Source organism: Neltuma alba, unplaced genomic scaffold (genome assembly GCF_004799145.2).
Source record: "Neltuma alba isolate B1F8T4 unplaced genomic scaffold, ASM479914v2 tig00007733_pilon, whole genome shotgun sequence".
Taxonomy (NCBI): domain Eukaryota; kingdom Viridiplantae; phylum Streptophyta; class Magnoliopsida; order Fabales; family Fabaceae; genus Neltuma; species Neltuma alba.
In genome coordinates, this window is record NW_021634855.1 from 1 (window position 1) to 19411 (window position 19411).

General features: G+C 33.2%; 1 protein-coding gene across 1 annotated transcript; it reads left to right on the top strand.

Moving 5' to 3' along the window:
- Nucleotides 1-20: 20 nt before the first annotated feature.
- On the top strand, nt 21-13154 carry LOC114753157 (callose synthase 7; the record flags this gene model as incomplete). The annotated part of the gene is made up of 25 exons (XM_028941826.1): nt 21-88; nt 379-443; nt 1293-1373; nt 1459-1508; nt 1585-1671; nt 1916-2214; nt 2299-2380; nt 2470-2633; nt 2791-3018; nt 3124-3229; nt 3323-3474; nt 3933-4042; nt 4121-4240; nt 4330-4398; nt 4497-4686; nt 4784-4895; nt 8335-8457; nt 8730-8848; nt 8969-9052; nt 9846-9958; nt 10033-10262; nt 10669-11466; nt 11568-11618; nt 11891-12076; nt 12685-13154. Coding segments are annotated over 25 exons (3927 nt in total), but the record flags the coding sequence as incomplete, so codon positions are not given.
- Nucleotides 13155-19411: the final 6257 nt, after the last annotated feature.

Genomic DNA, 19411 nt, shown 5'->3' on the forward strand with positions numbered 1-19411 from the left:
TGAATGTTATTTGACTTAAATTGATCATACTGCAGCCCAAATTGTATATTGGAAGGGGCATGCATGAGAACATGTTATCACTACTGAAGTAAGTGAAAGTTCAATTTCTATTTTCCATTTTTGCCCTTTTCTACATGTTATCATCTACTATTATTAGGGGAAAAAAACAGAGAGAGAGAGAAGTACAGATTGATACTTCCAAACCTTTAATTATGTCTTTCGTTAATTCACTTCCCGTTAATCGTGGAAAAAGAAGTCCTGGAAAATTTTCATTTGAATCAACTACTAGCATGGATTATTGGATCTCTGGCACATACACGCAGCTTCTATAACCACTTTCCCTTTTGCTATTGCCTTGACACTCCTTTAATATGGCAGGTATACTCTGTTTTGGATCATGCTGCTGATTAGCAAGCTAGCATTCAGCTACTATGTGGAGGTGCTAATTCTATCATTGAATAGATTTTTTTATTATGGTACTTCCCAGAGTTCTGAAGCTTAACTGTGGGAGTAACAGTATGAACATCTACACTTATAGTTCTGGTCAATGATTTAGTAAGTGCTGTTGAAATGAGAGTGAAAATATCCACTCCTATGAGAGGACATTTATGTGTCTGCTCAGTTTAATTGACCTTTTTAATATGCTCATATCGGAGAAAAAATTTTATAAAAGAAATAAATTCGGGGGAAATGAAAGCATTCAGAACATGCCCTTTATGATCTCACAATTAATAAAGAATAACTAACAAATTAATTATTCTGTATATTTGTCTATACTATTTATTACACACATTAAGAGTGTGAGAGAAAGACTTGAAAGCACGGACTGGAATAGAATGGAAGTGACAAGTAGATTTTTGGATATAAAAATGGTAAATTTAGGAGTAAGAATGCCTTGGTATCCATTGTTTTTCTCCCTTTTTCTCTCAATTTCATGAACACTTTCTTTTTAAATTGGCATCTTAAGACCTTTCTGCCTATAGCCCCTCGCCAAAACACACCTTTCTAGATTACGCCCACATCAACTGAAAGTTGCTACCATGTCCCTTGGAACCAAAATGCCCTATCCTGCATAGTTCCTTTGGCTAACACTTTTTCTTCACTGTTACATGCTTGATGGTAAAATCCAGAGCTTCGGTAAGAAAGTAAATATAAATGTCAGGAATATATTTTTCATCGTATGTAATGTCACATCAAATTGTAATTGTAGTTGACTAAATGCCTTTTCCGGACATATGAAATTTTCTGTAGATTTTACTTGCTCAGAACTAATGAACTGGTTTTCCCAGATATATCCCTTGTTGAGCCAACAAAGTTAATCATGGGGATGCCAATTGATAACTACCAGTGGCACGAATTCTTTCCAGACAATGGTAGCAATCTATTCTTAAATGTTTATCTGACCTCTATATTCTGTGGATTTAGCTAGCATCAACTCACATTTTTCAAATGTTGCAGAAACTCACAATTTGTGTATTGTCATTGCAATATGGGCTCCCATTATCCTGGTGAGTTGAGAAAAAATTAAATTACGGATCGCTGAAGTTCTCTTATTTAATTAATATATGTTTTATTGATATATAGGTATATTTTATGGATACTCAAATATGGTATTCCATTTATTCAACTATATTTGGTGGGATTATTGGAGCCTTCAGCCATTTGGGTGAGGTGAGTGGCATATTTATTGTAGTATTTGACTCTGTAATCCTCTTTCTATTTTTTTTGTCAAGAAAGAAAAAATTCTTGCATATTTAAGAACAAGCTAGGTCATGAAACTCATTGTTACTATTATTTTTTCTCCAAATAAAAAATTGGTATTTTCTCCTAATAATAGGTAGGAATAAAGTTCTATTCTCTAATGATAAGATGGATTTTTGTGGACTAATCTCCTAGTCATATTTTGCATCTTTAGATAAGGACACTTGGGATGCTGCGCTCCAGATTTGAAGCTGTACCACATGCTTTTAGTCATTGCTTTTTGACTGAAAGAAACAAAGACATTGAAACAGAGGACATTGTACTACATTTATGTTTGACATTTCATAAATTCTTGCTGGTTTTGATTGAATACCTAAAATGTCCATTTTTGTTGTGGCTAAAGCAAACAATCTGTTTGGCAGGACCAAATGAACGCAGAAATATCGCATACTTCTCTCAGGTTTGGAATGAGTTCATTAATACTATGAGAGAGGAAGACCTCATCAGCAATAGGTACAAATGCTGCTTGCTCCCTACATCTTGCATAAAATGTGAGGATTTCAAGCTTCTGATATATTTTGACTTTTAATTGCCCAGAGATAGGGATCTTCTGCTTGTTCCCTACCGTTCAAGTGATATTTCTGTCATTCAGTGGCCTCCTTTCTTGCTTGCTAGTAAGGTATGTGGTTTGAATGAGAGTTGCTGTTAGAACTAAAATCGATTGGGCTTTCTATCCTATATTTCTGAACTTTCTTCCATATATGACAGATTCCTATAGCAGTAGACATGGCAAAAGATTTTAAGGGGAAGGAGGATGAGGATTTGTTCAGGAAAATTAGGAATGATGAGTACATGTATTCAGCAGTTGTTGAATGTTATGAGACGCTCAGGGAAATCATACAAAACCTTCTGTTGGATGAGGAAGACAGGATGTAAGGAAGAAATAGTTTGCACAAACGTCACAACCCCCACCCCCTCCCAAAAAAAAAAAAAATTTCCAGAAGGGAGGAAAAAAATAAGACAAACACGTGTTCATTTCTCTGCGCAGAGATCCTCATGACGGTCTGACCTCTTTCATGTGTGAAACAGGGTGGTAAAGCAAATTTGCGATGGAGTAGAACTGAGCATACAGGAGGGCACATTTGTCAAGGATTTCAAAATGAGTGGCTTACCTTCGCTTAGTGAGAAGTTGGATAAATTTTTAACTCTATTAACATCTGATGATGACAAAATTGAGGGATTGAAGCCACAGATAGTCAATGTCCTGCAGGATATTGTAGAAATCATGATACAGGATGTTATGATTGATGGGCACGTGTAAGTTTGAAAAGAACATATATTGGCATAAAAATGTCTTATTTGCTTTGAACTGATAAGTTTGTTTCAAGCTTTATGATGAGGGTTTTATTCTGCTCTTCCCAGAATCCTGGAGGCGCCTCCTCAGCATATGGTAGATGATGAAAAGAAAGGACAGAGATTTGTTAACATTGACACATATCTTACAAGGGACAAATCAGGGAAGGAGAAGGTGTTCTGTACAACTTCATCCTAACCAACGCATCACATGAATCATTCTTGTGTGTCTCCGCATTTACTTTTGTCTTTTTTTCCTTCTCTATAGGTTACTAGGCTGCATTTGCTTTTGACAGTCAAGGAATCTGCCATAAATATACCACAAAATCTAGAAGCTCGCCGGCGTATTACATTCTTTGCAAACTCCTTATTTATGAATATGCCAAAGGCTCCCATAGTACGGGACATGCTATCCTTCAGGTTAGTCATTGTGATGGACTAGTTTATGGAAATGGAAAATAGTGGGTGACATTAATAAAAATCATTCATGATCCTTTACTTAACAACTTAGGATTCTGGGTTGATGTGGTCTTTCACAAAAAGAAGGGAAAAGAATGAATTACATGATTAAAATAGAAGGAAGATGTCCCACTCTGTAGATAAAGTGTTTTGTTTCTTTGAAGGCCAGTGTCAAGAGCCATTTTGTTCTTTGTATGTCTGAATATATTAGAGCCATTTAGTTTTCAAGTGCAATTTTTCATTGTAGCAGCTCTTCTACTTGTCTTCCCCAATTTCTTGTTTTTTCAAATGGTTGCATTCCCTAATACAGAAAGTAGTGAGCTCCCCAAGAATGTGTGTGTGTGTGTGTGTGTGTGTTTGTGTTTCTTCTAAATTCTTGCTAACATGATGTGGAACCTATCTGCCCTGTTTCGCTGTAGTGTTCTGACTCCGTATTACAAAGAAGATGTTCTTTATTCTGATGAGGAGCTAAACAAGGAAAATGAAGACGGAATATCAGTTTTGTTCTACCTAAAGATGATATATCCTGGTAATTTTTTTATTTATATGTTTTCCTTTCATACTTTTGGGTGTCTTCTGACAACTGCTTAATATAAATGAAATGCAGATGAATGGACCAATTTCAGGGACCGCCTTAAAGAACTACAAGGTAAATATGATGATATCGATGAGCAGGAGTGTATTCGTCAGTGGGCATCATACAGAGGACAGACTCTCTATCGAACAGGTCCAGATTGTGTTGAATGTTGTCTTGGACGTATTCATACATGAAGTTCTTGTGATCATCTTTTTTTTTTTTTTTGGTCTTTTTGCTAGTGAGAGGAATGTTGTACTACAGGAAAGCTCTGGACCTTCAATGCTTCCTGGAATACGCAGGAGACAAAGGTTAGTTTTATGTTTTCTGCGGAGTGTTTCAAATCTAAATCCCAGACTTGCCCGAAGCTTTACATTTATTATTGAACTACATATTGTTCACTTTGCAGCTATCTTTGATGGCTACCAAACCTTGGATATGAGTGAAAACGATAAGAAGGTCCATTTAGACCGTGCACAAGCTCTGGCAGATTTAAAGTTCACCTATGTTGTTTCTTGTCAAATCTATGGTTCTCAGAAAAAATCCCAGAATGTTCGAGACAGAAGCTGCTATACTAATATTCTCAACCTGATGTTAACGTGAGTCAAATATAATGATTTGCTGAATGTAGATAATTCCTTGTATAATGTGAAAATCTTAAGCATCTTCCTCTTCAATAATATAAATGCCATGCAGGAATCCAGCTCTTCGTGTTGCTTATGTAGATGAGAAGGAGGAAACTGTTGGAGGAAAAAGTCAGAAAGTTTATTACTCTGTTCTTGTCAAGGGAGGTGACAAGTATGATGAGGTATAAACAAAATTCTACTACGATGTTTTATTGGCATTTCTGCTTCATGGATATTTTCTATAAGACTCCCATTAACTTGCTTAGTTGTGTAGGTGCTTTTTTTTTTTTTTTTTTTTTGAAAAACTTTTCAAACATTCCATGATCCACTTGCATTCGATGAACATCTACTGTGAAATCTGATAATGATATATATACTCCCTCCATCCCTTTTTATAAGAAACAACTACCATGTCTACCTTGTTCCTATTTATAAGAAACATTTGCAAGATGTTTCAAATATTTTTTGTTAGTTTCCTATTTTGCCACCATTAATTACTTGTTTTAATATCAATATATTTATTTATTATCTTATTTCCTGAAGCATCATTCTCTTTATTTTAATAATTTCCTTATTTTCTCCTTTATACTCTCTCTCCTCCATCAATAAGAGTAATTTTTAGGGGAAAAAACTTACAACTTTTACATATTATGATGAGCATAAACCCAAAACGAGAGTCTAATCTTAAAAGACTAGCCTATTAGGAGGGAAAGCTCCTTGAACTTATAAACCACACAAGACTTGTGAAATTTCTAATTTGGGATTCATAATAATGCACTCTCATTGAGAGCCGATGTCCTCGACGGCTCCACAAAACAGCACTTCACTCAGCCTCCTGTCAGTCAAAACCCTTCGTGGATAGCCCTCTCCGACAAGTCGACTTTCAATAGAAGTACTAATATTATGAGTATAAGCCTAAAGAGAAAGTCTAATTCCAAAAAATTAGCTATTAGAAGGAAGAGTCCCTTGAACTTATAAACCACACAGCATTTATGAAATTTTTCAATGTGAGACTCATAATACATATTTATCGTCTTTAACCAATTTTAACTAATTTTTTGATCTGCATCATTTATTCACAAGTTTTCCATAAAAAGAGGAGGGAGCATGTGATTATTGAGAAGTCATCACAAAAATTGGAAATGAAGCTGACGAAACCGTTTGCCTAGGATCTCAATTTGTTGACATGAGCTTGTTGCGTGGTGTAGTGGCTTTTTGTTCAATGTTTTGTAGTTCCCACTCCCAGTATATCCCGGTCCACATGCACTGATACTCTTTTGGTTTGCCTACAAGTCGTACCGTTCTTCGGTGAGGGAGTGGGTGTGTAGCCCTAATACTCCCCTGATTTCATCATACATTTCAAAGGTCATGTCGCAATTGCACGTAGTTGACCAAGGTGTTGTAATACCTTATCAAAGTAGCATCTGTTAGGAAAGTGTACAGGCAGGGTCCAAATAAAATACAAAAAATTACCTAAAATGCCAAGGGTGAAAACAAAATTACTTTTAGGAGTTATTGAAGTCACCTAAGAGAGAAACGCTCAACAAATAATAAATCTTTCTCCTCCCAGAATGAAGTTTTAGATCAAAGAAAATAGATTTTGCAGGTTCAAAACCGATTCCTGTGGAAAATAAGTGTTGAACGTATATGTCTGTAAGTTAAATTGAAGCGTACGAAACCTAATAACTAGTCATCATGTCCTCGATCAGATCATCTGATTGTTTCCTGAGAAGTATATGACTCAAACAGAAGTTTTGCAGGTTCAAAACCGATTCCTGTGGCAAATAAGTGCTGAACTTATATGTCTGTAAGTTAAATTGAAGCGTACGAAACCTAATAACTAGTCATCATGTCCTCGATCAGATCATCTGATTGTTTCATGAGAAGTATATGACTCAAACAGAAGTCATCAATCAGTTTTCAACCTATTCTCAGCAGCGTCTCCCTGTTTCAGATCCACCAAGACACATTTGATCTGGATCAAGGCTGCAGAGTTCTCCACTTTAGAATAAGACTAGAGTCCCATTCTGCAGTCTTCTTTTGCAGTCTCAAACATCACGATTCTTTCCCCGTGTCCGTTGCCGTGGAGTTCACCATCCATGGCATTATTAATTTATTCTCTTCACCCAAGTTCTGAACTCTGGGTCTGTTGTCATGGAGTTTACCACCCATGACATTAGTAATTTATTCTTTATCCCAAGCTCTGAACTTTGGGTCTGATGCAGCAGTTTCAGCAGTTTCTTCTGTAAAACTCCTCCTTTCCTCAATCTTGAATAAAATCAGTACCCTCTGATGCTAAATATCACCATAGTTGTTCTTATTGCTCCTTGATCATCAGAGGGGACTGGTTGTCCGCTTTCATGGTGCGGAACAAATGGTTTTTTGTTGGATGGCTGACACAGAAGAGTCCTCATCGACCAGAGCAAAAACAATATGTGTTCACAGAACTAAACGAGATCATAGGCTTTGCTCAGAAAGATGTAATATATTATCCCATGCTGAAAAACATAGCTCGACGTCGAGGCTCTGTTTTTCTTATTATTGAGCATACGAAGAAAAGCAGCTTACATGAGGAATGTAGGGAACGTTGGCCACAGAACGTTTGCCAATCAGATTCAATCGAACCAATCCAACAATGCGAGGAATGAATAATTAAGTTAGTTAGATCAGATTAAAAAACAACGAACCTTCTGAAACGGAGTAAACCTTAGTACCTTACGGACGCCTCGCAGAACAGTCAACGAAGATAAAAGTCAGCGATTATGAAGAGAAATGAACAACAAACTTGATGAAAATGTGACTGTCAACAATTATGTATATTTAATGTCCCTTCGGGGCATCCAACCATCATATGTATTTAAAATGTGTTATTTAATGTATGTGCATTAAAAGGACCAAAGGCTGAAGCTATTAGAGGTATCAAAAATATTTTTTTTAATTCGTAAGTTATAACTCCGACATGCTTTAGGGGTTTTGAGCTTGATTTTCCGGATTACGAGAAACTTAGGCCCCGTTTGGTGCTATGATGAAAGTTGGGGGGGTGGAAGTGGAAGTGAGAGTTGAAGTCAAATATTTGTTAGTCTGGTACATGAGAATTGGGCCTCCATGGAAATGGACTTCCATCAATAATTTTGGAAGTGAAACCGGATGGAACTATTCAAGGATCTAAGGAACTGAATACAAAAAGACTATTACACCTGTGTATTTATTTGTAACAATTGTCTGTAGCTGAGATTTCTCGCTTTTGCATTAATACGTATCCTTTATGTGTAGATCCTACCCTTAGATGTCTTAGAATTTTACGTTTCTTGCATTTTATTTATTTATTTATTTTTTACTAGAAGCAATATGCATCCCGTATACTAGTAGTGTTTATTACTACTTAACAAAACTTCATTCAGTTACTCGTCAACGTATATAGAAGATAAGTTTGATTTTCCAGTAAGATTTCTATTTCACACATCGGAAAGCCAGACTATAGTTTGTCGAACAAATGTTGCTGGATGCATGCACAAGTCGAGATCAAAATATACTCAGTGGTTGATAAACAACTTTCAACGTCAATGTTCTTGTTTTGAAGGATAACTTTCTAATGCAAATGCTTCTGTGCTTCATTACTAGGAAATATATCGCATCAAGCTTCCGGGTTCTCCGACAGAAATTGGTGAAGGGAAGCCTGAAAACCAGAACCATGCCATTATATTTACTCGTGGAGAAGCTCTGCAGGCCATAGACATGAACCAGGTTGCTTTTTTCCCTAAAAAATTAATCAAATACGAATATGCTTTTTTGCTTTTTCAATTTTTTGGCCTACAAGGATGAGTAATGCGTCTTAAACAATTGTTGCTTTCACAAATTTGTGCAACTTCACATACTTTCTGAACTCAGGCCATGTATATGAGTTGTTCACAGCTATGACTACAATGGTTGTGGAAAAAGCATTATTCATTTGGATCCGTTGAAATATAATCACTATAATTTATTTTCTTTTTTTTTCCATTTTTTCTTCCTCCAAGGATAATTACTATGAAGAAGCTTTTAAAATGAGAAATGTACTGGAGGAATTCCATAAAAGTCACAGTGGGCACCGAAGACCTACCATATTGGGTCTGAGGGAGCATATCTTTACTGGAAGGTAAACCTGGTAACAGTATCAAATTATTAAATTTGACTTAATTAGATTGTATGATCATTTTTTTAAAAAGCACTTATAGCAATGAACCTCATGTGCGAGCTTATAATTGTTGTTTTGCAGTGTTTCATCACTTGCTTGGTTCATGTCAAACCAGGAGACCAGCTTTGTGACCATTGGCCAGCGAATTTTAGCAAATCCTCTAAGGTTAGTCCCAAGTGGTTTGTTCTTGAATTGGCAAAGCACCTGTACCTCTGCCTCCTTTGGTATTCCAAAATTAATACTGACAAATTAAATACTAATATCTCAACAACTAGAACCAAACTAGTATATACTTTGATTTCCTGTAATATCGTGATTGACTTTATTAGATGCATGTGAACTTCAAGATTTTATTAAAAAACTCACCGTATTATTTTGTTTGTTAGAATCATATGAGATTGGTTATCTATGTTTATTGTTTTAGGATTTTTTTTTTTTCCTGTGCCAACCAGGAATTTGTGTGTATCATAAGACATTATTTATTTAATAAATATTGTTTTATCTGGCCCTATATTTTGGGGGCAAAAGAAAGCTACCATATCTAATACCTGTAACGATTCCAGCACCCATATTTCTATAAAAATGGAACGTCATTAACTTAAAAATCAGTTTTGGCCCCTTCATTGCTTTAAGAATGGGCTGTTTGCCTTGTTTCACGTTACCGGCTGAAACAGAGTTTCTAGTGTGAATATTGTTGTCTAGGAGTCAATGGTTGGAGGGTATTACTAATTTAAGCTGTAACATTAATTTGAGGTGCTATAGTAAGCCCCACCATTGATCGAGTTAGGAATCGTGGTAAACACAACCAAGGTTATAATCAATAATAGATCTAGAAATTATTTTGTCTTTAACTCAAAATTTCAGTCTTTTTTTTTCTTTTTCCCCTCTCTCATGTATAGTAAAATTTTATTTGCCTACTTCAGTTGAATGATTCATTCGGTGATGCTCCCTGTTGCAGGGTGAGATTCCACTACGGTCATCCAGATATATTTGACAGAATCTTCCACATAACAAGAGGTGGCATAAGCAAAGCTTCAAGAGTAATAAACTTGAGCGAGGACGTTTTTGCAGGTACTTTAAGGTTTGTGCAGAAAATGACTGGATGATTGATAGAACTTGTTGACTAACTGTGCTAATATCCATAGGATACAATTCAACTCTACGTAATGGATTTATCACACACCATGAGTACATCCAAGTTGGTAAAGGGCGTGATGTGGGCATGAATCAGATCTCACTATTTGAGGCTAAGGTGGCCAATGGGAATGGAGAACAAACACTTAGCCGTGATGTATATCGACTTGGAAGACGATTTGATTTCTTCAGGATGTTGTCATTCTACTTCACAACAGTTGGTTTCTATTTCAGTAGCATGGTAACCAATCTATTGCTGATATTGTCTTGACGGTGGATAGCTTTTTTTTTTTTTAATTTTTAGACAATAACAGCTGTTGCCAACCCCACACACACACGGAGAATGAACTTTTACTGATTTTAGACTGCATTCTCTTTTCCATACATGATAGAAGGCTTCTTCTCTTAGTAAACATTAGTTTCTGAGGACGAAAAATTGAAATAAGAAAAAGTGTAGAAATAGACCAATTTATGACTTGTAACGGATTCTCTGTGATTATAGCTATGATATTCAATCCAGTTATTCTATAATGACTATATGAGCTGGATATCTGGACAATGTCACTGTCACCTTAGAATCCTGCATTTGTTATCTGAAATGAGATTAAATTTATGGCTGTATTGTGAAGGAATATATTTCCTTTCAGGTAACTGTGTTGACTGTATACGTGTTCTTATATGGACGTTTATATATGGTTTTGAGTGGGGTTGAGAGAGAAATTCTTCAAAGTCCAAACATAGAACAGAGTAAAGCCCTTGAAGAGGCCTTGGCGACACAGTCATTAGTTCAGTTGGGCATACTGTTGGTGCTGCCCATGGTTATGGAAATTGGCTTGGAGAAGGGTTTTCGCACTGCCTTGGGTGATTTTGTCATCATGCAGCTGCAGCTGGCCTCTGTGTTCTTTACCTTCCAGCTTGGAACAAAAGCACATTACTATGGAAGAACACTCTTGCATGGAGGCTCAAAGTATAGGCCAACAGGTCGTGGTTTTGTTGTATTTCATGCGAAGTTTGCTGACAACTACAGGATGTACTCCCGAAGTCACTTTGTGAAGGGCTTGGAAATTCTTATACTCTTGATTGTTTATGAAGTTTATGGGCAGTCATATCGCAGTTCACATCTTTATTTGTTCATTACAATCTCAATGTGGTTCTTGGCTGTTTCCTGGCTGTTTGCTCCCTTCTTGTTCAATCCCTCAGGGTTTGATTGGCAAAAAACAGTAGATGATTGGACAGATTGGAAAAGGTGGATGGGAAATCGTGGTGGTATTGGCATCCCACCTGACAAAAGTTGGGAATCTTGGTGGGAGGAAGAGAATGAACACCTGAAATACTCAAATTGGAGGGGGAAAGCAATGGAGATAATACTTGCATTTCGCTTCTTTTTGTACCAGTATGGAATTGTCTATCACTTGGATATAGCTCATCACAGCAAGAGTTTGCTGGTACTGATACTTTGAACTCATTCATGCGTTATCCTGTTATATTAGTGATAATAATAGCTAGCATTATGGCAACATCTTACTACCTTTTGTTTTCCTCTTAGGTGTTTGGACTTTCTTGGGCAGTTTTGGTAACTGTTCTTATCGTGCTAAAGGTATGTGAATGCTACCCATATATATTGACAGATGGCATTGAAGACCATGCTTTTTTGACTTCCTACGATAGTGTATTGTCTGGTTACAATATTTAGTTAATCTTGATTAATTGATTTTCTTTAGTTTAACTTTAGATGTAAAATAGTCGTTTCCAATGAAATGCAAATGCCATGTCCGCTATTATTCAGCCGTCTTACAATTTAGGTTATTTTCCTTCCCTACGCATGCATTATATTTGCTGTTGTTTGTACTAATCCGTTGTGTTCATCAGATGGTATCAATGGGTAGACGAAGATTTGGCACCGACTTTCAGCTTATGTTTCGTATTCTGAAGGCACTCCTCTTTCTTGGCTTCTTGTCAGTCATGACTGTGTTATTTGTGGTATGTGGGCTCACCATAGCAGATTTGTTTGCTGCAATTCTTGCCTTCATGCCTTCTGGATGGGCCATTATTCTGGTAAGTTTAAACTTCTGCATGTTCTGAGAAATACTAAGACTACCTTTTTGCTTTTATTTATTATTTGACATATCTCTTTTCAAAATCAGGGAAATAATTACTTCATTTTCTGTTTGAGTTCATTCCCACAAGATGATGATGTTATATTAGGAGCGACCCCACTCCTCCCACCGTAAATATACTAGATACTAGTAGTTTTCTCTCCCTCAAAAGTACCAAAGGCTAGGTTACTATTAAGTCCGAAAATTGTGAACTATGACAATAAGTTTCTTCTTCACCTTCAGAATTCATGCACCAGGTCAAGACATACCACTTTTTTATTCAAACCCGTGGATACGTGTCAGTTTTAGGATCAAACCCTAGAAGACCGTTTCTGATATATGCTTGTTTCAATAAGCTAGTATATGCTGATAATATGATTCTCATTATCCTCATGTGGCATTTAGTATATGGATACCTTAATTTCTAGTAATATATTTGAACAAACGCGCGCGCACAATTGTTCAGCGCAGACATGATATATTTGCATGGCAGATATAAATAATGCCTATCCGTGAGTACTTTATGGATTATAAACCCGAGATTCTTTTTTCGTTTCTACTGTGAAGATTGCTCAAGCGTGCAAAGGATTCTTGAAAGGAGCAAAACTGTGGTTTTCGGTGAAAGAGCTATCCAGAGCATATGAATATGTGATGGGATTATTACTTTTCATGCCAACAGCCATTCTTTCATGGTTCCCATTTGTTTCAGAGTTCCAAACACGTTTACTTTTCAACCAGGCATTCAGCAGAGGCTTGCAGATTTCAATGATTCTTGCAGGGAAGAAAGAGACTGATAAGTCAGATTGACATTGTTAACTTTGCTTGATTAATTAATTAGTCCTTGATTATTCAATAATTTTATACATTGATGATCAATTTTTTGTGATTTATACAAATCATTGTAATTAAGGAACATCTGATGGATTTTATTTTTTTAGAAGAAGTAGCTGCCAAAATCAGGGACGCTAGAGTTTTCTGTTTTCCTTTTACAGAATGTTTGGACAGGACAGAAATGAAAATGAATATTTAACAGTCAATCGAATTTCATTTTTATTAGAATAAATGAACTTACCAAAGATCTTTTTACTGAATGACATTGACATAGCATAGAATAAATTAAATATGATATGAATGTGCATTGTATGATAAGCTGTGTTTAGTGTGTATTTAACTTCAGGTTGAAAATCATTAAAACCATGATTTTGGTGGAAACAAACTCTTAATCTATATTCACAAGTTCATATGTCTGTCTATTAAAAAAATTCACTCTTTCTCTTTTACAAGCTTCTTTTTCTTCAATGCTCTCAATTCAAATACCGAAATCCTACCATCTCCGTACCATACAAAATTGAAAATCAAAGAAAATCCAGATGGGGCATGTGAAAAAACGTTATGAAAATATGTTTTCAGTTTAAATGTTACATTACTACCAGTTTTTAGAGTGTGACGAATAAAATAGATGCCATCAGCCCTCAACACACACACATGTATATATGCCCGTGTGTGTGTGTATATCAACCAACTCAAGTTAGCATGAGTGGTAGAAGCTCTCGTTACTTAAGTATAAATTACTCTTCCGGTTCTAAATATAAGACTCCTATATTTATAAGGGTCTTACATTTAGGACCAGAGGAGTAGTTCGTATTGAAAGGTTTGAATTTCAACCTTTGTGTATGTAGCAACTTAGTTAAAAGGAATTTACCCTTTGCCCTCAATAATCCGAATGAGATATCTGCTGCCAACGGAGTATACTCCTTATACTCACGAAAATGCATACACACTATCAATTTAATAATTCATTAGGTGATTCTTTTCGATTCAAACTATCCTAAATTCTTCCATGTAAAGAGGTTTTCATTTCAACATTTTTATTTCCCAGAAGTCAGAAGCATTATTTAAATTCCACACAAACGAATAATTGACATATCCCCAAAAGAATTCATTAAAAATAATGGTTATAAATGGCCATGTATCGTGTCAACGGTCGCTTCAATTTTAAAATTGCTCACTGCAAAACTGAAGAATAATATAAAACTTAGAATGTTTAGTTAAACAATGACAGAGTCCAAATTTGCTGTTGAAAAAAAAAAGTGACAAAAAATTATGGTCTAAATATGATTTGTATTGATGGATGATGATATGTGAGAGTCTAATTTAATGATAAAAGTCAAAGTGTATTTATGAGAAGGTTATGATTAAGTGGGCAAATTAATTAGATGGGTTTGAAGACAAAGACATCTTAATTAATACTCAAAGCTGAGTTGGGGGGCGATCCATTTACCTGTCTCTTCACATCCAAGTAAAGGCCCTTCAATGCTTCGTTAAAAGAAGAATCAACCCTCAAAACTAGATAGCTAAAATTTTGTATTTAAATTATTTTTTGTTTAATCTCCATGTCATCAAAATTCATTGCTTTGCCTGCCTCCCTTTTTGTTCGTTGGTGTTGGACTTTTAATATGTGATTACAATTATTTAATGTTAACAGTATGAATTTGGATTGAAATCATTATGATTAGGGAAAAAAAGAACGAAAGAAAAATTTGATGTGAAATGACATCTAAATCTTTTTTGATAAACATGTAATTAAAAGTCCAAAGAAGTCTAACTTATTTGAATAATTAGTCTCAATTCGGGAGGAAGAACTGGTAATAGACATAAAAACATCCGGTCTGGTTCTATATTTGTTCGAATAAAATGCTTAGCTAATTGTATACGTCAAACCAAAAAATTCTTTCTTCTTCCAACTTTTCGATCTTCCCATTCATTAAAGAAAAAGGTTTTTAAAGATTAGTTGGTGGGATTAGAGTGTTAATGCAGGCAGATTATGTTTTATCATATTCACAAGGAGGCTCTCAGTATGGCTGATTATTTGGCCAAACTTGCCCCTAATATTACGGAAAAATTTTACATCCTTATTACCCTCCACCTTGTAACTAACCAAGAGGCGGAAGTTGGTGAAGATTCTTAGGTTGGTCTTGTGATGTAATTTTCTGTTTTTAAGTTAATGACATCCAGCTTCCATTTGAAAAGAAAGAAAGAAAAAAAAAAGAAAAAAGAAAAAGAAAAGTCACATCATTCTGGAATGAAGAGGGAGGTCAGGCAAGTAAGAATGGTAAGACTGGATCAGGGGAAGGCCAATGAGGAAGCTTATTTTAAACTTTATTTTTGTATTATTGCCTTTTATTTAATTTTATAAATTTATAATTTTTTTACTAAATTAATATGTTTTTGTCCTAAATGCATATTCTAAATAAGTAAGTCACAATATTAAAAAATGATTAAATAGTTATTCGTAAAAAAATCATGTGTTGATTTTCTTAAAATAATAATCCTATTAATAATTTATATTGGAGTAAAATTAACATAATTATACATCATCTAATAATCTAATTATAAGGTTAGTTTGGAAACATAATTAATATGTATGGTAGACAAATGATATTAAATTATTGTACTTAGAGCTACGATAAAAATACCTTTCGATTAACTTTTATATTTATGACTGAATTTTGGTTATTTGGTCTTAACAAGTTAAATTATGTGTATTCATATTTTTATTCCAACGCATACATGTAAATTTAAAAGACAACAAGTAAAAATAATAATTTGAAAACAATCATGTGAACGGAATTAAGGAACTAATAATTGAAAAAAAGAGCAAAAAATCTAATAATATGAACGAAATTAAAAACAAATCGAGCAGAACTATCTCTTAAGATTGTATGCAGAATTTTATTATAATGAATACTTAATGAAATAAATATAAATAAAGAAATAAAGAGGCAGAGCTTGTGTGGAAAATTGAGTAACGCTTTGTTGACTTCAAAAAGATATAAACATTTTGAAGAATGAAATTAATATTAAAAAAATAAGTTTGAAAAGTTTTATATAATACAATTAAGACTACTTTAAACAAAATAGCCGTTAACTACGGCCACTATGTGACTGGGCAGGCTGGTGCCGCGGCATGTGAAATTTTTTAATATTTTTTTAAAAAGTCTCACGGTCGAATTTAATGACGTTAATTTTAAATATTTAGATTTGTGTGTCAGGGATATCATTACCTAATGATCATAAAGAATTATAATTTCTTTTTACCAATCTCAACAATTTTTCTTTATAGATAAGCTGAGTTATTTAGCTCTGTTTTTTATATTGTATATTACTGTAAAACTTATTTTATAATATAAATTATATAATAAAATAAGTTTTATATTTAGCATAAAAGAAATATAATAATAATAATAAAAGGCCTGGTTCGTTTATTAACAAATTAGTAATAAGAACCCAATTTAAAAAATTATTTATTCTTAAAGATCCAGAATTTGCCGCTTATATAAAGTAAATGTTTTTTTTTTTTAACTAAGTTATTTGGTTAGGCCATATTCGAATATTATCAAGTTCACTTAGATAGCTCTCCTAAAATTGTTTCTAACTTCACACGAACTCAAACTTAAGAGCTGAGACCTCATGTTTGCCAGATAAATGATCCAACTTTTGGTTTTTAATATAAAAATTAGTTAACTAATTTGAGTAGATTAAAAAATTAGTTAAGTTAGTTATTTATAATAAATAGGTGTTGTATTTCTTAAAATATCATTGTCAATCAAGTGTATTGATTAGAACTACCATAATTATAAGGGCTATCTTAGAAAAAAAATCGATAAATATAAAAAACAAAGTATATAAGAGTCTTATATTTAGAACTAAAATAAAAGTTAAACGAATTTTTATATTAACCAGACGAAATAATATATTTATCAATTTGAAACTACATGGATATACTACTGTTATTTTTTAAAAAAAAAACTTTTGGTGTATGAATAATTGTATACAATTAATTTGAGGGATTAAAATTGTTAGGAGGGGAAGGAAAAAGCTGTTTAAACACGTGACAGGCACATGATGCATGTGAAGGGCATGATTGCAGCTAAGGTTCTGAACTTCTCTGATCATTCATTCTCATCTCATTCAATCCATTTTAAGGTCAAATATCATTTTTCTTTTACCTTTTTTAATTCAACGTTTAAAAAAATGACAATAATATCATATGCAGATAATTGAAACCCGCAGTAGTTGGTCCAAGGTCTTGAACTGACAAGGTTAAATAGATTATCTAATTCTAATAAATATGACATAATTGTTTTATAAAATATCTTTATGTAACATCATTGTATATGAGTTTCCAAGTTAGATAGATAAATTGGTTTTTAAAAAAATAAATATAAAAAAAGTGAATCAAAATCTTATACTCCTCCGGTCCTAATTATAAGACCCAATTGACTTATTTGAGGAGATTAAGGAAGCAAGTTAAGTTGGTTATTTATAATAAATAAGTGTTGTTATTCCTAAAATATCCTTGCTAATTAAGTATATTGGCTAAAACTATCATTATTAGAAGGATTATCTTGGAAAAAAATGTATAAATATAAGAGACAAAATGGATTGGGTCTTATAATTAGGACCAAATAAAAAGTCAAATTGGGTCTTATAATAAGGACCGGAGGAGTATTTAGTATCAAAATAAACTTTGTAACTAACATATAAAAATAAAATTAAATAGAAAATTGAATCTTATCCCTATAGTTATAAGTGCAAATCACATGTGGGACTAACATATATCAGATAACCTTCTTTTCTTTTTTGCATGAGAAAATTTAAAAAAAAACATAAAAACTCAATCTATCAGATAAGGCAAAGAGATTTCAATAAAATTACTCATAACATGTGTTTATACTTTTTAAAATAAAAATAAATTAGAGACACATAAATCTAGATGCATGTATGTCTGTAAATAATTATTAGTAAAATTAAAGCTTGTAAAATATAATTAATGTATATATATAAATGAAAAAGGGAAAAAAAAAAAAAAAAAGAAAGAAGAAGAGAAAGTTGCAGAGGATTTGTCTAAGGGGTCAAGATTGATGCTTCAAATCAAAGAATATGTCTGTTCCTTCATTGGTGGCTTTTCCTTTTGTGGCCCCTCAATGCAAAGCTCATAATTATTATTCTCAGAAAAAGACATCACTTCTTTATTCTATAATTTTCATTTCCATTTTTATTTTCTCTCTCTAATGCTCTTAAGTTTTAACATTTGGCTTAGTCTAATTGTGTTGACATAATTACCCTCCATTCTTTTCACCATGACATGATTACCCTCCTCATTTACAATTTTTTTTTATTTCAATAAAAGTTTAAGTAATTAGGCTTAGATCATACATCTCAACTCAAAGGTTACTCATCGATTATCTATAGAAAAAATCCTCATTCCTTTAAATTTAAAATATAAGCTAGACACGCATACCTCATATTTCTGCCAATAAAATTTGATGAATAAATCATTGAGAACTAAGAAAACTGCTAACTTAATTATTTTAGGATTATATTTTTTGAAATTCAAAACTTATTAAATTAAATTTTTATAGTTACAACTGTTTTGATCAAAATATTTTTATTATTTACCATTTACATAGTATGGTATTAATTGTTTTTTTAATTATTATTAGAATAAAACTATAAAAGATACTTTGATCGTATTATTTTGAAAGAAAAATGACTCCAAATGAGCGTATCTCACAAATAAACAAAATTATTTATATGAATGTAGGGTAACTTGAACATTGTTTTTGGTGGTTGAACCAGGTAACTTAAACATTGGTGATGAATAAATTTATTCTTTTTTATTAATATTATTAATATTAATATTAATTGGTTAAAATGTTAACATCCAAAGAAATAGGAGCTTAAGAATAAATTTAAATGCTCATGTTTATGTTACTATTGAAAAATCATACAACCATCATATATTTATTAAATAAATTTCGTACAAAAACATATGACACCTACGGCTACGTATATGTTTTTTCTTTGACTTATCTTTGACTTATCATACGGCATCTTAAATGACAACATAGTAATGAATAGTTATTAGTTTTTGACATGGAAATGAGATATTATGTCTCAATTGTACGCATTTTGGACTATTATAGTAAGCATGACATAATTAATTTTTTTCTCTTGTTTTTATATATCTTAAAATCTTACTATATTATGCATTTATGGAGTATTTTAATTATTTCCTATTCTGCGTGACATTTTTATGTCCATATTTACTTGTTGCTTGGATATGACATGAGTAATATTATTTATAATTAATCAATAATGTAACTTGTTATAAATTTTATATTTTTTAATTAGTAATATTTAGTTTCTTTTTCCATAATTTACTCACACTTTACATTAAAGATTTTGAGAATGTGAACTTTTAAATACAAGCACCACACATAGTCTTGAT